We start from the raw sequence: 23,257 nt of genomic DNA on the forward strand, positions 1-23,257 counted from the left end.
AAATGAGAATGGCAAAATCCCATACTCCTACTCTCTTCGACATGCACATTCTTGCCCCCGCATAACCCTCCCCATCTTGTGTCCTAAGCGTCACTCCACCAGGTACAGCTCCCTCCAGTACCCACCCCCTACCCCTCCCACCGTCCAGAGTCCCAGGCTCGCCAAATCTTCTTAAAAAAATCCTGCCATCCTCTACCCTTGTATTTTTCTCTTTCGAAAAATTTACAATGCCCCATCCCTGTTTCCCATTCTCTAAATAGTAGAGGTATTTCACAGCCCCATTTCTGGGCAATATCTCGCTTCTCTGCCATAAATCCAATTTTTAATAGAATCTTCTGGTATCTTGTGAGGTCCAAGGGTTTCCATATCCCCAGTAGGGCCCCCCAGGGTGTCAGCTGAATGCTAACCTCTAATGCTTCCTCAAGGGATTCTACCATTTGTTCCCAGAAGCCGCTTATCCATGGACCGAGCCATCATGTGTAAAACAGCACTGAAGCACACACTCTGTTAACTTAATGTAATCCTTGATAAGACAATGCACATAGTCAATTTTCAGTTGTATGCAGTCTCTCCATCTATTGTTCAATATAACTCGGTATATGCTATAAGTAGTTTCACCATACATGCAGCCACAAATTTATAGCAATCCAGATGTAAGTCAGTAAAATCAGTTAAAACAGTGGGAGCAGTATCCCAGTCCTTGCTCAGCAATATTTTGCCAGACCCCCTACAGCCCATCTCATCCCCCACCCCCGGCACCAGCACCATCCAGCTAGTTCCATGCTTCCTGTGCAGAGAGCAGCAAGTGTGCCTTGTCCTTGTGTACAATTCATAGCTTTGCTGGAAGATGAGTGCGTATTTGAGGCCCAGTTGACTTTGTACTTTCTTCACTGGCATAGAAGCCTCTCTGTTTCTGGACCAAGGTTGTGTAATCCGGGTATTTATTAACTTACTGCCCCTCAACAGTCCATGGGCCATGTTTGCGAAATACCTGGAGGATGTTATCACGGTCTCTACAGTTCATTAACTGAACTGCAGTCAGTCGCGGAGGATGCCCTGGGACTGGGGGACACATTGGAATTCTGTGTGCTCTCTCTACTGAGAAAAAACGTGAGGATTGGCCCTGCAGCACTGCTTTTTTCAGCTATTCCTTCACAAAAAGCTCGGTGTTTGTCCTTCCGTATTCTCTGGGACCCCTATCAGCCTCACGTTGTGCCTCCTGGACCTCCCCTTAGCATCCTCGAGTCAGTCTGTGAGGGCCACTGCCCCCTTCTCCAGGTGTGTGACTCTTTATGTGAGTTCCTGCACTGCCGGATGGGTCGTGTCCAGTTCTGTCTCTCAAAGCCATGTCATCAACTTTTTGTGGTCAGCATACAGTATTTCAACTTTGTTCACCACTGCTGCAATTTGAGTATCCAGCGTCAGCTTGGAGTCCTTAATGGCTACTAGTATCACTGCGGTGTGCGTGGCAGGGTGTACTGCTCCCGGCCCTTGCTTGGGGGCCCTCGGATTCTTCTTCTGAAAGTATGGCAAACATTTTACTTTTTACCAACTGAGTTTTCACCATGATCTGCCAGGTTCAGAGTCTCAGCAACTGCTGCTGCAAGTGGGGGCCGGGGGCGAGAAAGGGAGGGGGGTCTCGCCAAAGACAGGCCCTCGCCAGTCCGCCTCAACCACAGCGTAACTATCTCCAGAGCAGTTTCACTACTGACTGGGCCACTCGTAGTCGTCCTCCAGCACAGTGTCCGTTCGTGGCCCAGCGTTCGGTCTGCACATCTTCCCTAAGTCTCCTTTTGCAACCAGCCGTGCCACTAGTTGCCATGTGGAAAATCTGCCATACAGTGTTGAAGCAAGCAACGTGGGGCCCCACAATGCATCCTCCTTGCATTTATAGCTGACTATTCTCTCCCTCAGTGTCCGATGGGCCCCAACGTGGGTCTATGTTTTTCTGGTGGCTTGCAGTGAGTGAGAATGGACCATTCAGAGGCAGCAGCACAGTTACCTGGTCCTCACACCTACCGGGCTGTCCAGCGTCCCCGCCTGCCATACTGACAGCACTGCGCAGTATCAGCCGCTAACTGCAAGGATCTCCCAGGGCAAGAGCGATGTGTCCCTTGCTCTACCAGAAATCGCTGTCAGCACAGTCCTTATGCCAGCGCCTCCAGCCTTTTGATCATATTGCTCCCACCTTAGGGGCCAAAGTCCCAGAACCAGTAACCAGCTGTGTGTCTATAACATCACTGGGGGGGAGGATGCTCCCCAGCACAAGTCACAGTACTCAGAGCCCGAGCTTATTCCACCACAGGTCTCACCTCCTGAGCTGTTTTGCGGCTATCAGTCTGCCATTTTGTTCACACTGTCCATGCGAGTAACCAGGGATGCACACAGTGGGGGGGGGGGGGGTCTGTCTGTGGCATCCCTAAATAGCTCTGCCTCAATCATCAGGAGAATACTGCGTGCCAGTGGGTTCTCTGTGCCCTCCCTGGCCTCCTCAGCAGCTTGGCCGGCAATGTGACTTGCTGCCCACCATTTTGTGTGCGTCGCTCAGTCTCCAGAGCTCCACCCAAGTTCCTTGGCACAGGGCGTTTTCCGTATTGCAATGGGGCTCAAAAAATACTTCCTTGCATGCCAGGGGTTCTCACCCCCGATTCAGCCTATTGTGGCATATATGGGCTCAGGATTTTCAGCTCTGAGGCACGTTGATCGGCAGGAGCTTAGATGATCACGTCCACTACCATTGCCAAATAAGCCAGTCCCCCGCAAGAGCCACCTTTAATGTTAACGTGATTTTAGTCAAGGGTGTGACTGTTTTTATTGCAGCCACTGGAAAGGCATCATGGCCCAGACATGAGAAAGACCCAGTCATCTCTGCACTGGCTGCAGTTTATTTAACATCAGAGACACAAAAAGTGAGGGGAGGAATGCTTGCAATAAGTCTAACACTTGCAGTCACTCCGGGATGGCACCTCAGTCTGGACCCAGCCATAAGCAAATCACAGCCTGCTCCATTAGTAACAGCCCAATCTGAACTTTCAGGCCAGGTCATCCATGAACTGGAACACATGCAATCCAAGACAGGTTCTGCTCTGATTGGGGCTCTTCAGTCGGGTGTAACTTGGTTCCAATGGCACAGTGAGCAAAGGGCCCACGTCTGGATATCCCCATGGCACTTAGTGTGTTACATCAAACGCAAAAATGGTGATGGGAGGAATGCGTGCAGTAGGTCAAACCAATGGAAATCACTCTAGCTACCATTCTAAATCATTGTTATTTTGCACACCAAGCCAACTCAGTTTGGCCCCAGCCATATGCAACTCAATCTTAACCCTACTTCAACAGAAGCATTCCAGCCCAAACTGCTAGGTCAGGTCTTCCCTGAAACAGAACACAAGCAACCTAGGAATGGTTTGGTTCTTATTTTGAAGTGTCTTCCTGGGGTTAGCTCTGTGAGGTCTCTTCCTCTAGGAGGGGCTGGGGAAGGCTTATTGCCATATAGAGAGAAACTGATCCTAGGGAGTCACTGGTAAAGCTCAGAACAGAGGTTATAGCAGAGCAGAGGCCAAACCAATGGGTTTGTGTAGGAGCTTGTCATGATGTAAAAAAAAACAACAAGGAGACAGTGCGAAAGGTGATGGATGAAGCGAAAAGGCAGAGAAAATTAAGAAACACAGAAGGGTGGAATGGAATAGAGGTGAATACAATGAGGTTGGGAGGAGGAGGGCAGTTATGGAGGCAAGATATTAAGGAGGGAAAGAAAGGAGGGGTGAGACTAGGATAAAAGGTAGAGAGAAAAAAGGAAGGGGAGGAACAGGGTATAAAAATGAACAGTGAGATATGAAAGGCAGATTGGAAAGAAAGATTGTAGAGTAGAGAAAAGATAAGAATGGGGATTGGAACAAAAGAAAAGGAACTGGATAGGAAAGGAGAAAAGTAGGAAGGACAGAAATAATAGAAAGATGAAGAAGAATAAGGATCTGGGAGTCTGAGGGCAAGGGGAGATTTGAGTGTAGAGAGAAAAAGAGGCATGTATGGGGAGGACACGCAGAAGTGAGACCAGAAAAAGGAAGAAGTGAATAAGCAAGAAAGGTTGAGGAAAAGAAAGAAAGGGGAAGAAAACATAAAAAGGAGAGGAAAAAGGGAGGGGGGGGGGAGAGAAAGGACAGGGCGATAAAACAACCAAAAGGGGAATAGGTAGACCAAGAGGTGAAAAACAAGGAGGTCGGAGACAATGAGAGGATTGAGATGCGTGAGATGGATAGAAGCAAAGTCAAGATAGAGATTTGAGAGAGTAAGGGTGGAATGAGAGAGAACAGGGAGATTAAAGAGACACTGTGGGATAGAGAGGAGTATGACGTAGATTGACGAGAATAGAAAGAATTAGGGAGAAGTGGAGCAGAGCGAAAATAGAGCAGGGAGAGAATAAAAAACTAAAATAGGGAGGAAGGAGATAACAAGCGAGGAGATTGAGTGGAATTGGACAGGCTGCAAGGAGGAGATAAGAGTGACATGTAGACAAGCAAGCAAATAGAGAGGAGTTATAGGTAGAATGATTAGGGTACAAGATGCAGTGGCATCCACACCCAAGGGTGCATGGGGTCACCTGCACCCCAGTAATGGTTGTCTTTCAATATCACCCAGAGGAGGGGGGATCATTAATTTCTGGTTTTCATTAAGGCCAATGGCACCCTTCCTAGGCCACTGATTTTGTACCTCGCACGCCGCAACTGCTTGCCATTCAGTTGTTGCTTGTCTTCAGTGCACCCAGCCTTAGCTGCACTGCACAAAGCACCTGTGTTGCTGCACATAGAGGAATATTGCTTCCAAGCTATGTTAGCCAGAACCCCCAGAAGCAGCGTGATTGATCCGCTTTAGGAGACATATGTATTGTATGAAGAGTTAACAAACGTGGAGGCCCTATTGCAGGAAGGAACGTACCGGGTGTTGCTGCCCTTGAAATTGCCACATCGTCTTTTTGCCGAACTGCCCGTGTTAGCCAGCTGGCCTCCCCGTATCCCAGGAGGGATTGACCGCCCCGCCGCAAGGTAACAACTTGCAGCACCCACTTCGCGGGTGCCGCTGCGCGGCGTGAGGCGTGGGGTTGAGGCCGGCTGACTGGGAACAGCTGCGGTAGGAGGAGGAGGAAGCATCGGATCTACCAGAGGGCGCGAGCTGCAGGGACTCCCAAGACCAGGAGTCCCTGCGTTGCACAGGTGTGCACGGCCGCGCCCCCACCAAGACACGCCCCCCGGCCGACCAGCTCTACAAAGAAGGACGCTTTTTCAGCATTAAGCGGGAACCCTTGCAGGAAGGAACGTACCGGGTGTTGCTGCCCTTGAAATCGCCACATCGTCTTTTTGCCGAACTGCCCGTGTTAGCCAGCTGGCCTCCCCGTATCCCAGGAGGGATTGACCGCCCCGCCGCAAGTTAACAACTTGCAGCACCCGCTTCGCGGGTGCCGCTGCGCGGCGTGAGGCGTGGGGTTGAGGCCGGCTGACTGGGAACAGCTGCGGTAGGAGGAGGAGGAAGCATCGGATCTAGCAGAGGGCGCGAGCTGCAGGGACTCCCAAGACCAGGAGTCCCTGCGTTGCACAGGTGTGCACGGCCGCGCCCCCACCAAGACACGCCCCCCGGCCGACCAGCTCTACAAAGAAGGACGCTTTTTCAGCATTAAGCGGGAACCCTTGCAGGAAGGAACGTACCGGGTGTTGCTGCCCTTGAAATCGCCACATCGTCTTTTTGCCGAACTGCCCGTGTTAGCCAGCTGGCCTCCCCGTATCCCAGGAGGGATTGACCGCCCCCCCGCAAGGTAACAACTTGCAGCACCCGCTTCGCGGGTGCCGCTGCACGGCGTGAGGCGTGGGGTTGAGGCCGGCTGACTGGGAACAGCTGCGGTAGGAGGAGGAGGAAGCATCGGATCTAGCAGAGGGCGCGAGCTGCAGGGACTCCCAAGACCAGGAGTCCCTGCGTTGCACAGGTGTGCACGGCCGCGCCCCCACCAAGACACGCCCCCCGGCTGCAACGCTTGGCTTAACTACAACAGGGAGGCGCATAGCGGGACGCGAGCGCGACGCCGAGCGAAGCCCGGGCAAAGGGCGGGCCCTCTGTGGCCCTCAGAGGCCAGAAGAGGCCGGGCTGGGCCACCCCCCTAAAGTCGCACACCGCATCTTGTATATTGGAATATCTTCCGGATTCACTTGTAATAGACAAATCCACTCACGCACTTGGCGTTGCAGACCATGAGGAAGACCGCCAAGAAAAGGATCTCCTTAAACTCAAGGTGGACTCACCTCAAATCGGTCATTGTGCGGTACCTGACTCCATCACACCCGAGAGCAAGACCCTGGTGAAAAACCTCTTCTCCGCACAGCTTAAGTTGTCAAGGGCCGAAAAAGAAAACCATAAACCCACTAACCTTTTCTATAATGAACTCACAGTGAAGCATGGCATGGAACCTTATTTAAGGGTCATGTTTAACGCCCAGGATCGCTTCGTCATGACCCGCTTCAGACTTAGCATGCTCCATCACCTCCTCGCGGTCCCGGCTGGGTTCACTCACACTGTGGAGGAGAAGGGTACCTGCGGCTGCGACCACAGGTCTCCGCAGGATACCCTTCACTTTGTCTTACTGTGCCCATTGTACACCATGCCAAGACGCAAGTTCCTGGTGGGGATCTTGAAAGACCTAAAGTTTAAACACGCAAGATTGGCCTTGAGGTTCTTACAGGAAGCGGAGGATGCTTACACCCTTTTTTGCACCATAAACTTTATTCGAATAGCAATAAGACTGAGGAACACTAGAGAAATTGGCCCCTAATATCACTCGTCCCTTTGAACATTTAAATTTATGATCCCCCTGTCTTTTTTAGAGTGTCAGATAAATTTTAACATTTATACCTTTTTATGGAAATTCATTGATGTTTTTAAACATTTTGTGTGTACTTTGTATTTGTGCTTTTATGGTGTCTTTTTAAGAACTGAATAAAGATTACAAATTGAGATTGAATTGATTAGGGTACAAGATGCAGTGGCATCCACACCCAAGGGTGCATGGGGTCACCTGCACCCCAGTAATGGTTGTCTTTCAATATCACCCAGAGGAGGGGGATCATTAATTTCTGGTTTTCATTAAGGCCAATGGCACCCTTCCTAGGCCACTGATTTTGTACCTCGCACGCCGCAACTGCTTGCCATTCAGTTGTTGCTTGTCTTCAGTGCACCCAGCCTTACACGCAAGATTGGCCTTGAGGTTCTTACAGGAAGCGGAGGATGCTTACACCCTTTTTTGCACCATAAACTTTATTCGAATAGCAATAAGACTGAGGAACACTAGAGAAATTGGCCCCTAATATCACTCGTCCCTTTGAACATTTAAATTTATGATCCCCCTGTCTTTTTTAGAGTGTCAGATAAATTTTAACATTTATACCTTTTTATGGAAATTCATTGATGTTTTTAAACATTTTGCGGCGTGAGGCGTGGGGTTGAGGCCGGCTGACTGGGAACAGCTGCGGTAGGAGGAGGAGGAAGCATCGGATCTACCAGAGGGCGCGAGCTGCAGGGACTCCCAAGACCAGGAGTCCCTGCGTTGCACAGGTGTGCACGGCCGCGCCCCCACCAAGACACGCCCCCCGGCCGACCAGCTCTACAAAGAAGGACGCTTTTTCAGCATTAAGCGGGAACCCTTGCAGGAAGGAACGTACCGGGTGTTGCTGCCCTTGAAATCGCCACATCGTCTTTATGCCGAACTGCCCGTGTTAGCCAGCTGGCCTCCCCGTATCCCAGGAGGGATTGACCGCCCCGCCGCAAGTTAACAACTTGCAGCACCCGCTTCGCGGGTGCCGCTGCGCGGCGTGAGGCGTGGGGTTGAGGCCGGCTGACTGGGAACAGCTGCGGTAGGAGGAGGAGGAAGCATCGGATCTAGCAGAGGGCGCGAGCTGCAGGGACTCCCAAGACCAGGAGTCCCTGCGTTGCACAGGTGTGCACGGCCGCGCCCCCACCAAGACACGCCCCCGGCCGACCAGCTCTACAAAGAAGGACGCTTTTTCAGCATTAAGCGGGAACCCTTGCAGGAAGGAACGTACCGGGTGTTGCTGCCCTTGAAATCGCCACATCGTCTTTTTGCCGAACTGCCCGTGTTAGCCAGCTGGCCTCCCCGTATCCCAGGAGGGATTGACCGCCCCGCCGCAAGGTAACAACTTGCAGCACCCGCTTCGCGGGTGCCGCTGCACGGCGTGAGGCGTGGGGTTGAGGCCGGCTGACTGGGAACAGCTGCGGTAGGAGGAGGAGGAAGCATCGGATCTAGCAGAGGGCGCGAGCTGCAGGGACTCCCAAGACCAGGAATCCCTGCGTTGCACAGGTGTGCACGGCCGCGCCCCCACCAAGACACGCCCCCCGGCTGCAACGCTTGGCTTAACTACAACAGGGAGGCGCATAGCGGGACGCGAGCGGGACGCCGAGCGCAGCCCGGGCAAAGGGCGGGCCTTCTGTGGCCCTCAGAGGCCAGAAGAGGCCGGGCTGGGCCACCCCCCTAAAGTCGCACACCGCATCTTGTATATTGGGCTATCTTCCGGATTCACTTGTAATAGACAAATCCACTCACGCACTTGGCGTTGCAGACCATGAGGAAGACCGCCAAGAAGCCCAAGATGCCTACTCTAAGATCGAGCACAAAAGCCAAAACGGACCCGCCCCCGCCTTTACCAACTTTAACCGCCATCGACAAAATGCTCAAACAAACCATAGGGGCGGTATCCAATGCCATCGCAAACACAGAAAGAAGAATGTCCCTACCACCTGTGACAATCATTCAGGAAACCCAGGAATCCCTTATCAACCTATCTGAGGACTCCCGAGAGCGAGAGCTGGCAGAGGAACTGGATACTAGCCTGCCCCTCTCTGCCTCTTCTTTCGTTGACCTACCTTGTGCCCAGGCGCCTGCTGAAACTAGCAGCGAGAGATCTGGCGCACAAACAAATAACCATAATAATAACTCTTATAGTACAGAGAAAATCTTGCACAAGGAAGGCCCCAAACGCGGGGGCAAAAAAGGACCATCAAAAACCAGAAACCACAATCTGGTAACGCCCATAAACCCATCTACACCGGGAATACCCTGTTGGATCACCAACATGGTGGCTGACCTCAAAACGGACCTTGAGCATTCCATTAATGCGCTGCTAAAACCCCTCATAGCCAAAATAGACAGATTAACATCACTCGTAAATAACAGGGGGATTGGCTCAAAAACCCAGCTAGTGCAAGAAGGCGGCCCAACAAAACAGAATGATGTCACATCCAAAAGCCTAACTAAAGATAAGGCCTCTACAATTCCCGTCGCGGCGGAGAAGATCTCCAATAGAGTCACCCAAAAAAGTATCAAAGACACGCAAAAAGCTGCTCCCACACCAAACACAGGTAAAAGCAACAAACAAATAACCACTGAAAATAACAAATTACTCCCGGGACCCTCCCAAACACTGGAAGGAAACAATGTTCAAACACCCAAAGCGAACCTAAAGATCAACCCGACTCCCCCTACAACAACTACCAAAGAAAATATAACAGCTACTCGCTTCAGGACAATTAATCTACCGCCTGAAGCACTGCCCTTTGTAGTTGTTTTAACAGGTGTCCCACCTCTAAGGGAGGGCCAACGGGAATCACAAGTAGAACTGAAAAACAAGTGTGCACAGTGGCTACAAATACACAGACCCTTGCCCCCTAATATTTACGGGGAAATTCTATCTGTAAGAAGGGGGGAGTGGATTGGCAAAGGCACCAAGACCATAGCAGGGGACATAATCACGGTAAATTTCAGAGATATGGCAGCAGTCAATTTTATCTGTAATGTCCCCCCGAGCCATACTCGCTCACAAATTCACCCGGTTCATCTATCTTACTTTTACCCCTTTGCATTTCAAAGACCCAGGCAGAGCAATAGACCACCACCGACTAGTATCCCCCCCATGGGCCCTCAATATGGACCACCCCAATATGGTCCACCCCAATGGCAAAGACCAAACTTTAGCATGCCAAATTATGACTCCGCCCTAATGCAGTATGCACATTGGAATAGGTTCAGCACACTGGATGGGGTTGATTGACATGGACGGGATAATCAATCCCCTAAGATCGCAAGGAGGAAAGAGGCAAGCCCACTATCAAAAGGAAGGAGAAAGGGGGTAGGCAATGGACCAGAACTTGTGCCCGGCAAAGGAGGCAGTATCAAACCACCAAACACAAGTCAGGGAAAAGGAGAGTGGACAAATCCCCCAAAACATAGGACAACCAATAAACAGAGTAGACCAGTTTCCCACAGCAGATTAGCTGCTCCCAGTAGTATACATCCCGTCCTTGTCACCTCAACGGAAGCGGGAAAACACTCAATGCTCCCATCAGGAGACACGAAAGGAACCCCAAAGGAAATGACCCAAGTAAAATTACTAGTTGTATCTTGGAATATCGCAGGACTAGCGGCCAAATTTGAATCGCAGGAATGGCTTAGCTACATAAATAAATTCCATATCATATGCCTGCAAGAAACCTGGGCTACCGACCTAAACGATTACAGCTTGGAAGGTTATAAAAGTTTCTTCGTGCCAGCTAAAAAAGTAACCTCCGGGAGAGCCAGTGGGGGACTCGCCATATACGTCAACTTAGACATTAAGGGTACCTGGTCCGACATCAAATGGGCCTCACATAATCTTCAAGCATTAAGGTTCACCTCACCAAGACTAACCTTTTTCCTAGTTAATTGGTATAATGCTTCTGCAACAACGGAGAAGGGAATAGCTGTAAAGGAACTGGATGAATGTTTAAGAAATTTGAACCTTTTTAATAAGACACCAAATCTCCCAAGTTTAATATTAATGGGAGATTTTAACTGCCATTTATGTGATAGATTAAAACCCTTCAACAAAGACTGGTCAAGATGCACCTTAATGAAAGGCCCACATTTTGTACATTCAAAAGATGGATGGGACTTAGAGAGACTAACGAAAAGGCATAACTTAACCCAAACCTTAGACCTTGTGGCACTGGGAGAAAAAGGAGAACTGACCCCAACATACAAAGGAAGAGGTTGCCACTCCTATATTGACTTTATTCTAGTCTCCGCCATTCTAAAAAGAAATATCAGTAACACTACAGTTGAGGCCAGCAGCTTTAGTGATCATAACCCGGTCATTATCACAATTGAAGGTTTTGATTTTAACCCGTGCCCAAAGAGATCTGACATCATGGAAAAAGCAGTGGACCAGGGAAGAAGAATTAAATGGGCCAAAATCGATGGGGATAGATTTTACAAAAAATTACTAACAGATGCCTCAGCTGCAATAGATAACTGTCTGGACCCAAGTGTGTGTGGTGCTCGGGTGGTCAGGGCATTCGAAGAAATCGTGCACCACGTAAATAACTCTTTAAAGACCACTGGGTCTAACAAAACGTATTCAAACCCCCGCTGGTTTGATTCGAATTGCACCAGGGCGCTCAAAAAATTGAAGGATAGCCTCCACTCCAAACCAAGGGACAAGATCATGGTGGCACAGAACAGAGCTGAATATAAAAAAGCTCTGAAGAAACGTAAGCAAAGTCTACAAAATCAAGCCTGGGAAGATTTAAGGGATGCAGCCGAAAGGAAAGACTCTGCAAGCTTCTGGAAAGTGATTAATTCCCCATGTTTCCAGGACCAAGGGGCACCAAAAATTATGAACATCATCTTGCCGGAACAATGGCAGACCCACTTCCAGGGGCTATATAACCACTCAAGTCATCTAACCCGGGAGGATGCACCTAGGGATCATCAGCCGGCCAAGTTGGACTTCTCCCTGAAAGAAGTTGAAATGGGAATAACTGGGCTCAGCAAAAACAAAGCCCCGGGTCCGGACGGTATTCCACCAGACCTATACCTAAGTAGACCCGATCTGTGGGCACCGTTGCTCACCAGGGTACTAAACGAGGCAGTGGTGGCAGGACTGCCTCAGTCCTGGTCAATGGCGGCCATAGTTCCAATCTACAAGAAAGGGAACCGCGATGACCCCCAATGCTACCGACCCATCTCGCTCATAGATGTGACAGCAAAGGTACTAGGGCGAGTCATCCTACAGCGACTGCTAGACTGGGCCGAGGAGCACCAAGTCCTCTCGGAAACGCAATACGGCTTCAGGAAAGGTAGATCTACCACCGATCAATGCTTAAACTTATACCTCCTGATTGCCAAATATACCATCGCCGGGAAGGGGTCCATTCATATGGGGTTCATGGACCTTTCAGCGGCTTTCGACCGTGTAAACAGGAGCAAGCTTTGGGCCATGTTATTAGAATTGGGGGTGGACCAACCACTAGTAGACACCCTGCAAAATCTCCACCGGAACACCACTGCAAGTGTGAGGTACAACCAAGAGGGTAATAAGACCGACCCCTTCACTTGCTCGAGTGGAGTAAGGCAGGGATGTATCCTCGCGCCCTTCCTTTTTTCCATTTATATCAACTCGCTGGAAAAGGATCTCCTTAAACTCAAGGTGGACTCACCTCAAATCGGTCATCGTGCGGTACCTGACTCCATCACACCCGAGAGCAAGACCCTGGTGAAAAACCTCTTCTCCGCACAGCTTAAGTTGTCAAGGGCCGAAAAAGAAAACCATAAACCCACTAACCTTTTCTATAATGAACTCACAGTGAAGCATGGCATGGAACCTTATTTAAGGGTCATGTTTAACGCCCAGGATCGCTTCGTCATGACCCGCTTCAGACTTAACATGCTCCATCACCTCCTCGCGGTCCCGGCTGGGTTCACTCACACTGTGGAGAAGAAGGGTACCTGCGGCTGCGACCACAGGTCTCCGCAGGATACCCTTCACTTTGTCTTACTGTGCCCATTGTACACCATGCCAAGACGCAAGTTCCTGGTGGGGATCTTGAAAGACCTAAAGTTTAAACACGCAAGATTGGCCTTGAGGTTCTTACAGGAAGCGGAGGATGCTTACACCCTTTTTTGCACCATAAACTTTATTCGAATAGCAATAAGACTGAGGAACACTAGAGAAATTGGCCCCTAATATCACTCGTCCCTTTGAACATTTAAATTTATGATCCCCCTGTCTTTTTTAGAGTGTCAGATAAATTTTAACATTTATACCTTTTTATGGAAATTCATTGATGTTTTTAAACATTTTGTGTGTACTTTGTATTTGTGCTTTTATGGTGTCTTTTTAAGAACTGAATAAAGATTACAAATTGAGATTGAATTGATTAGGGTACAAGATGCAGTGGCATCCACACCCAAGGGTGCATGGGGTCACCTGCACCCCAGTAATGGTTGTCTTTCAATATCACCCAGAGGAGGGGGGATCATTAATTTCTGGTTTTCATTAAGGCCAATGGCACCCTTCCTAGGCCACTGATTTTGTACCCCGCACGCCGCAACTGCTTGCCATTCAGTTGTTGCTTGTCTTCAGTGCACCCAGCCTTACACGCAAGATTGGCCTTGAGGTTCTTACAGGAAGCGGAGGATGCTTACACCCTTTTTTGCACCATAAACTTTATTCGAATAGCAATAAGACTGAGGAACACTAGAGAAATTGGCCCCTAATATCACTCGTCCCTTTGAACATTTAAATTTATGATCCCCCTGTCTTTTTTAGAGTGTCAGATAAATTTTAACATTTATACCTTTTTATGGAAATTCATTGATGTTTTTAAACATTTTGCGGCGTGAGGCGTGGGGTTGAGGCCGGCTGACTGGGAACAGCGGCGGTAGGAGGAGGAGGAAGCATCGGATCTACCAGAGGGCGCGAGCTGCAGGGACTCCCAAGACCAGGAGTCCCTGCGTTGCACAGGTGTGCACGGCCGCGCCCCCACCAAGACACGCCCCCCGGCCGACCAGCTCTACAAAGAAGGACGCTTTTTCAGCATTAAGCGGGAACCCTTGCAGGAAGGAACGTACCGGGTGTTGCTGCCCTTGAAATCGCCACATCGTCTTTATGCCGAACTGCCCGTGTTAGCCAGCTGGCCTCCCCGTATCCCAGGAGGGATTGACCGCCCCGCCGCAAGTTAACAACTTGCAGCACCCGCTTCGCGGGTGCCGCTGCGCGGCGTGAGGCGTGGGGTTGAGGCCGGCTGACTGGGAACAGCTGCGGTAGGAGGAGGAGGAAGCATCGGATCTAGCAGAGGGCGCGAGCTGCAGGGACTCCCAAGACCAGGAGTCCCTGCGTTGCACAGGTGTGCACGGCCGCGCCCCCACCAAGACACGCCCCCGGCCGACCAGCTCTACAAAGAAGGACGCTTTTTCAGCATTAAGCGGGAACCCATGCAGGAAGGAACGTACCGGGTGTTGCTGCCCTTGAAATCGCCACATCGTCTTTTTGCCGAACTGCCCGTGTTAGCCAGCTGGCCTCCCCGTATCCCAGGAGGGATTGACCGCCCCGCCGCAAGGTAACAACTTGCAGCACCCGCTTCGCGGGTGCCGCTGCACGGCGTGAGGCGTGGGGTTGAGGCCGGCTGACTGGGAACAGCTGCGGTAGGAGGAGGAGGAAGCATCGGATCTAGCAGAGGGCGCAAGCTGCAGGGACTCCCAAGACCAGGAATCCCTGCGTTGCACAGGTGTGCACGGCCGCGCCCCCACCAAGACACGCCCCCCGGCTGCAACGCTTGGCTTAACTACAACAGGGAGGCGCATAGCGGGACGCGAGCGGGACGCCGAGCGAAGCCCGGGCAAAGGGCGGGCCCTCTGTGGCCCTCAGAGGCCAGAAGAGGCCGGGCTGGGCCACCCCCCTAAAGTCGCACACCGCATCTTGTATATTGGGCTATCTTCCGGATTCACTTGTAATAGACAAATCCACTCACGCACTTGGCGTTGCAGACCATGAGGAAGACCGCCAAGAAGCCCAAGATGCCTACTCTAAGATCGAGCACAAAAGCCAAAACGGACCCGCCCCCGCCTTTACCAACTTTAACCGCCATCGACAAAATGCTCAAACAAACCATAGGGGCGGTATCCAATGCCATCGCAAACACAGAAAGAAGAATGTCCCTACCACCTGTGACAATCATTCAGGAAACCCAGGAATCCCTTATCAACCTATCTGAGGACTCCCGAGAGCGAGAGCTGGCAGAGGAACTGGATACTAGCCTGCCCCTCTCTGCCTCTTCTTTCGTTGACCTACCTTGTGCCCAGGCGCCTGCTGAAACTAGCAGCGAGAGATCTGGCGCACAAACAAATAACCATAATAATAACTCTTATAGTACAGAGAAAATCTTGCACAAGGAAGGCCCCAAACGCGGGGGCAAAAAAGGACCATCAAAAACCAGAAACCACAATCTGGTAACGCCCATAAACCCATCTACACCGGGAATACCCTGTTGGATCACCAACATGGTGGCTGACCTCAAAACGGACCTTGAGCATTCCATTAATGCGCTGCTAAAACCCCTCATAGCCAAAATAGACAGATTAACATCACTCGTAAATAACAGGGGGATTGGCTCAAAAACCCAGCTAGTGCAAGAAGGCGGCCCAACAAAACAGAATGATGTCACATCCAAAAGCCTAACTAAAGATAAGGCCTCTACAATTCCCGTCGCGGCGGAGAAGATCTCCAATAGAGTCACCCAAAAATGTATCAAAGACACGCAAAAAGCTGCTCCCACACCAAACACAGGTAAAAGCAACAAACAAATAACCACTGAAAATAACAAATTACTCCCGGGACCCTCCCAAACACTGGAAGGAAACAATGTTCAAACACCCAAAGCGAACCTAAAGATCAACCCGACTCCCCCTACAACAACTACCAAAGAAAATATAACAGCTACTCGCTTCAGGACAATTAATCTACCGCCTGAAGCACTGCCCTTTGTAGTTGTTTTAACAGGTGTCCCACCTCTAAGGGAGGGCCAACGGGAATCACAAGTAGAACTGAAAAACAAGTGTGCACAGTGGCTACAAATACACAGACCCTTGCCCCCTAATATTTACGGGGAAATTCTATCTGTAAGAAGGGGGGAGTGGATTGGCAAAGGCACCAAGACCATAGCAGGGGACATAATCATAGTAAATTTCAGAGATATGGCAGCAGTCAATTTTATCTGTAATGTCCCCCCGAGCCATACTCGCTCACAAATTCACCCGGTTCATCTATCTTACTTTTACCCCTTTGCATTTCAAAGACCCAGGCAGAGCAATAGACCACCACCGACTAGTATCCCCCCCATGGGCCCTCAATATGGACCACCCCAATATGGTCCACCCCAATGGCAAAGACCAAACTTTAGCATGCCAAATTATGACTCCGCCCTAATGCAGTATGCACATTGGAATAGGTTCAGCACACTGGATGGGGTTGATTGACATGGACGGGATAATCAATCCCCTAAGATCGCAAGGAGGAAAGAGGCAAGCCCACTATCAAAAGGAAGGAGAAAGGGGGTAGGCAATGGACCAGAACTTGTGCCCGGCAAAGGAGGCAGTATCAAACCACCAAACACAAGTCAGGGAAAAGGAGAGTGGACAAATCCCCCAAAACATAGGACAACCAATAAACAGAGTAGACCAGTTGCCCACAGCAGATTAGCTGCTCCCAGTAGTATACATCCCGTCCTTGTCACCTCAACGGAAGCGGGAAAACACTCAATGCTCCCATCAGGAGACACGAAAGGAACCCCAAAGGAAATGACCCAAGTAAAATTACTAGTTGTATCTTGGAATATCGCAGGACTAGCGGCCAAATTTGAATCGCAGGAATGGCTTAGCTACATAAATAAATTCCATATCATATGCCTGCAAGAAACCTGGGCTACCGACCTAAACGATTACAGCTTGGAAGGTTATAAAAGTTTCTTCGTGCCAGCTAAAAAAGTAACCTCCGGGAGAGCCAGTGGGGGACTCGCCATATACGTCAACTTAGACATTAAGGGTACCTGGTCCGACATCAAATGGGCCTCACATAATCTTCAAGCATTAAGGTTCACCTCACCAAGACTAACCTTTTTCCTAGTTAATTGGTATAATGCTTCTGCAACAACGGAGAAGGGAATAGCTGTAAAGGAACTGGATGAATGTTTAAGAAATTTGAACCTTTTTAATAAGACACCAAATCTCCCAAGTTTAATATTAATGGGAGATTTTAACTGCCATTTATGTGATAGATTAAAACCCTTCAACAAAGACTGGTCAAGATGCACCTTAATGAAAGGCCCACATTTTGTACATTCAAAAGATGGATGGGACTTAGAGAGACTAACGAAAAGGCATAACTTAACCCAAACCTTAGACCTTGTGGCACTGGGAGAAAAAGGAGAACTGACCCCAACATACAAAGGAAGAGGTTGCCACTCCTATATTGACTTTATTCTAGTCTCCGCCATTCTAAAAAGAAATATCAGTAACACTACAGTTGAGGCCAGCAGCTTTAGTGATCATAACCCGGTCATTATCACAATTGAAGGTTTTGATTTTAACCCGTGCCCAAAGAGATCTGACATCATGGAAAAAGCAGTGGACCAGGGAAGAAGAATTAAATGGGCCAAAATCGATGGGGATAGATTTTACAAAAAATTACTAACAGATGCCTCAGCTGCAATAGATAACTGTCTGGACCCAAGTGTGTGTGGTGCTCGGGTGGTCAGGGCATTCGAAGAAATCGTGCACCACGTAAATAACTCTTTAAAGACCACTGGGTCTAACAAAACGTATTCAAACCCCCGCTGGTTTGATTCGAATTGCACCAGGGCGCTCAAAAAATTGAAGGATAGCCTCCACTCCAAACCAAGGGACAAGATCATGGTGGCACAGAACAGAGCTGAATATAAAAAAGCTCTGAAGAAACGTAAGCAAAGTCTACAAAATCAAGCCTGGGAAGATTTAAGGGATGCAGCCGAAAGGAAAGACTCTGCAAGCTTCTGGAAAGTGATTAATTCCCCATGTTTCCAGGACCAAGGGGCACCAAAAATTATGAACATCATCTTGCCGGAACAATGGCAGACCCACTTCCAGGGGCTATATAACCACTCAAGTCATCTAACCCGGGAGGATGCACCTAGGGATCATCAGCCGGCCAAGTTGGACTTCTCCCTGAAAGAAGTTGAAATGGGAATAACTGGGCTCAGCAAAAACAAAGCCCCGGGTCCGGACGGTATTCCACCAGACCTATACCTAAGTAGACCCGATCTGTGGGCACCGTTGCTCACCAGGGTACTAAACGAGGCAGTGGTGGCAGGACTGCCTCAGTCCTGGTCAATGGCGGCCATAGTTCCAATCTACAAGAAAGGGAACCGCGATGACCCCCAATGCTACCGACCCATCTCGCTCATAGATGTGACAGCAAAGGTACTAGGGCGAGTCATCCTACAGCGACTGCTAGACTGGGCCGAGGAGCACCAAGTCCTCTCGGAAACGCAATACGGCTTCAGGAAAGGTAGATCTACCACCGATCAATGCTTAAACTTATACCTCCTGATTGCCAAATATACCATCGCCGGGAAGGGGTCCATTCATATGGGGTTCATGGACCTTTCAGCGGCTTTCGACCGTGTAAACAGGAGCAAGCTTTGGGCCATGTTATTAGAATTGGGGGTGGACCAACCACTAGTAGACACCCTGCAAAATCTCCACCGGAACACCACTGCAAGTGTGAGGTACAACCAAGAGGGTAATAAGACCGACCCCTTCACTTGCTCGAGTGGAGTAAGGCAGGGATGTATCCTCGCGCCCTTCCTTTTTTCCATTTATATCAACTCGCTGGAAAAGGATCTCCTTAAACTCAAGGTGGACTCACCTCAAATCGGTCATCGTGCGGTACCTGACTCCATCACACCCGAGAGCAAGACCCTGGTGAAAAACCTCTTCTCCGCACAGCTTAAGTTGTCAAGGGCCGAAAAAGAAAACCATAAACCCACTAACCTTTTCTATAATGAACTCACAGTGAAGCATGGCATGGAACCTTATTTAAGGGTCATGTTTAACGCCCAGGATCGCTTCGTCATGACCCGCTTCAGACTTAACATGCTCCATCACCTCCTCGCGGTCCCGGCTGGGTTCACTCACACTGTGGAGAAGAAGGGTACCTGCGGCTGCGACCACAGGTCTCCGCAGGATACCCTTCACTTTGTCTTACTGTGCCCATTGTACACCATGCCAAGACGCAAGTTCCTGGTGGGGATCTTGAAAGACCTAAAGTTTAAACACGCAAGATTGGCCTTGAGGTTCTTACAGGAAGCGGAGGATGCTTACACCCTTTTTTGCACCATAAACTTTATTCGAATAGCAATAAGACTGAGGAACACTAGAGAAATTGGCCCCTAATATCACTCGTCCCTTTGAACATTTAAATTTATGATCCCCCTGTCTTTTTTAGAGTGTCAGATAAATTTTAACATTTATACCTTTTTATGGAAATTCATTGATGTTTTTAAACATTTTGTGTGTACTTTGTATTTGTGCTTTTATGGTGTCTTTTTAAGAACTGAATAAAGATTACAAATTGAGATTGAATTGATTAGGGTACAAGATGCAGTGGCATCCACACCCAAGGGTGCATGGGGTCACCTGCACCCCAGTAATGGTTGTCTTTCAATATCACCCAGAGGAGGGGGGATCATTAATTTCTGGTTTTCATTAAGGCCAATGGCACCCTTCCTAGGCCACTGATTTTGTACCTCGCACGCCGCAACTGCTTGCCATTCAGTTGTTGCTTGTCTTCAGTGCACCCAGCCTTAGCTGCACTGCACAAAGCACCTGTGTTGCTGCACATAGAGGAATATTGCTTCCAAGCTATGTTAGCAGCTGAAGGAGCCCTGTTGATTACTTTAAGTCCTTTACCACAGAGAAATTATAAGATGCCATTTAGGTCATTTTAACCAAGAACTGGCTATATCTAATGTACATGTCAATATACCAAAATTGGTTTTGCAAAGAGAGGTAGAGATGCGACAGTCCAGTGCTCAATTCGAGCTGGTGGTTTATGGTGCTCGGCACTGGCACTACATTTCCAACACCGGCATTTATGACAGCTGCCACATGGTGGTGCTGTTTCTGTAATTTAGAAATAAGCAGAACAGTTGTTTATTAATTCCATATACATTAAAAACAATTAATACCAACCACACAATCCATTCTTATAGCTTTGGGGACCCCGAACAGTCTGAATAGCCACACTTGTAGCAGTGTGATGGTTAGTAGTTGTGTAGCTGCTGTCATTGGCAACGCTAGCAAATACCAGGGGGGATGCAAGCCTCTGTGGCCTCCTGGCGAGGACCAAGGTAATCACATTTTTTTACAAACTAAGCACTGCTTCAACCCAGTGTGCCTTGTTGCCAATGAAAACATCACAGATGTCAACTGTTCGCATTATAAAGTCGACTTTTAAGCAGTCCTATTTTCATTGCTCTGACTTGTAGGGACATAGTAAAGGAACAGTGAAACCTGATACCCCTGCATATTTAGCTTTGTTGGCTGAAATAACTTGATTGGTTGAAATTCACCCTCATAACAAGGGGCTATTTGACAGATATGTAACACCATCTATATTGAGAGATCGCTTCAATGAGAAAAATCTGGGAGGGTCATTATAACTAACTACTTCTAAATTAGGACTTCCTTAGATGCTTTTTCACTGAGAAGTTGTGCACAGCTCTCCAGCTGCATTCTACTCTCAGTCGTTCAAACATGTTTTTACTGATGTGGAAACCTTTGCTGATGGTTCAGTGTCATGTGGGTGAGAGTTATTGAATAAATTAAGTCAGTAGTGGCACTGACATACAGAAATAATTATTGGGGAAGGGAGTGTACCCATGCCAAAATTCAGGCACTGGCATACTGGAGGTAATGTGTTGTAATCATCTGATGGTATTTCCCTTCTGACATTTCCCCCTCCCTTCACCTCTCCTTGGAATGTTCCAACTGTCATCCTGAAGATTCCACTGAAGACTCTGACAGCTGCACAGCTGACTGGAAATGTGATGGTACATGTCCTTTTCTAATAAACTCTTTGACAATATTGTGTCATGGGCTTCACTTAATAACACAAGTCTATTAACGCTGCCCATTGCATAATAAGCTGTGGCACACTGGAGGCAATTTTTAGGATTTAAGGCAGCTATGGAAAAAAGCTGGCACTTGCATATTGGGGTAACTCTAGCTGTAAACTATGGCATATGGAAGGAAGGGCAAACCATAAGAAAATGCTGCCTGTGTCATACTGGAGGTCATTTTTGAAATGTGGGCCCTCCATGGTACAAGGCAGCATAATGGTTAAATTCTGGTATTGGCATATTGAACATAATTCTTGGCATAATGGGGCACCCATGGAATACGCATGGGATAAATGACAAGATACTGACAATGGCATACCGAAGATCATTCATAACATATTGAGGGGGAGGAGGCACATTTTAAAACACTGGGGTCAACTCGTTTTAAACATTGGGCTTAATTGGCACACCATGGAGGCACCGGAATGTTTCACAAATGCCCTCTGACTTTGTAGCAGGTTTATGTGAAAACGGTGGTAAAATGCACTTTTAGACACAATTTTTTAAACCTTTTTCCAGTTAAGGGGAGAAACCCCACCAAACCCTCACTCACTGGAATTCGAGAAAAGTATTAGGCCTTACCACTTTCAAAGGCCACCAGCCGCCACTGGCAGTGACTGCCCCTTACCTCAGCTGTGGCTATCTCTGTAAAAGAGTTGAGGGCGGACTCCACAAGAGATTTGTCCTTGGTGGCCATCATGCAGTAGGTGTGGAGCACTTTAAGTTGTTCCTGTCCTTGTGCCGTGCGGGGGTGAAACTCTTTCAGTAACTTCTCAGCTGTGCGCAGGCCCAGTTTCTGAGAATCCCTCCGTTCAGGCGAGTCCCTGTTAAATAAAATACTTTGAAATCAAAAACAATTTGAATGTCTAATGAGAGCTAGAAATGGTCTGTTGACTGAAGTATTGGAAATCTTTTCAATCCTTTTAACAAGGTGTTTGGCATACACATGGGTGTAGGAATTTGCTTGAACTATTTTCTTGAGGAATTTTCAGTAAGCATGGTGAAATTAAAGGTTAAATCTTAATATGTTACAACCAATCCAAGTAAAACGTGTGCAGTGAGGGGCTAGAGGGCTCCAGGTTTCAGGAATAGATTGCCAGAGTGGCTGTCTGCAAGACCTACTTCTTACAAAATATGTAGAGCCGGCTTCAGGTTGGCCCCGTCAGTCACAGTCTTCAGCCATAAGACTTTGTTAATCACATTGTACATCAGCTCAGGGAAGTATTTCTCACTCATCTCTTTCTACTGCCAGTTTATCATAACATTCAACCACCAGTACCCCCAGCACTAGGCACAACATCCAACAATACAACAACCAATACTACCACCACCACCTCAACTACCAATATCACTACAATACCAATATGGTCACTAATACAACCACATGAACCACCATCAATATCACACCATCAGAAGCACTACCACTCATTAATGTCCTATTGCATGAATATTAATTTCTACATGTCTATAAATTAACACATTAAGCCCAGGCCTATTGCTTCTTCCAGTAGTTGTTCCTACATTCAGCACATACCCATACAACATAAGGAAACCAATGTGAAACATCGGCCTAATACTGTGAACTATATTTTCCCTGAGGAAGGCACATAAAAAACATTTAAAGGGATAGTGACTTTTTTTTTTAAACAATTGTATTAATTCAAAAAAACAAATAATGGGCATTTAAAAAGCCTTCCATGCATACAGAGATAGCGGCATAACAAGGGATCCAATACATCGTCACAATGAAGAAAGCAATACAGTTGTGGCAATCCGTCAGCCCCCCCCCCCCTCCCCCTCCCCGGACCTCCATCCCCCTCCCCCCTACTCGGAGTCGCTGTCGCTATCTAGCTGCGATGGTTCGCATATGAACCCTCTATACTCATTTCATGCACCCCAAATCTTGGCTCATTTTCGCAGACATTTCCGATTCAGATACACTGCCCTTTCAGCCACCATCGCAGAGTCTAAATCTGAACACCTTTCCCTGAACGCCGGCACCAAAGGAGATCCCCAGAATCTGGCTATATTCCTTTTAGCATACATGATACTTAGCGTGGCCCAGTCCTGCATGGAGTGATTAAGATCGTTTGGCTCCCAAATGTTTAATAAGCAACATCGCGGTTCAAGGACCAGTGAGTCTTTCACAACTGGTGATATAGTCTGCATAACCTTAGCCCAAAAGCCGGCCACTTGAGGGCAGTCCCAGATGGTATGAAAGAATGTTCCTTCC

The 23,257-nt window shown here is 48.6% G+C and overlaps 1 protein-coding gene across 1 annotated transcript in view; it reads right to left on the reverse strand.

Moving 5' to 3' along the window:
* Window positions 1-23,257, reverse strand: part of TTC21A (tetratricopeptide repeat domain 21A) — a 427,059-nt gene that overhangs the window by 104,162 nt on the left and 299,640 nt on the right. Inside the window, exon 25 of the mRNA XM_086941450.1 lies at window positions 21,653-21,848. Coding sequence (XP_086797576.1) covers window positions 21,653-21,848 — 196 coding nt within the window. The remainder of the gene's footprint in view (window positions 1-21,652; window positions 21,849-23,257) is intronic.

This window comes from Lissotriton vulgaris, chromosome 10 (genome assembly GCF_964263255.1).
Source record: "Lissotriton vulgaris chromosome 10, aLisVul1.2, whole genome shotgun sequence".
Classification (NCBI taxonomy): Eukaryota; Metazoa; Chordata; class Amphibia; order Caudata; family Salamandridae; genus Lissotriton; species Lissotriton vulgaris.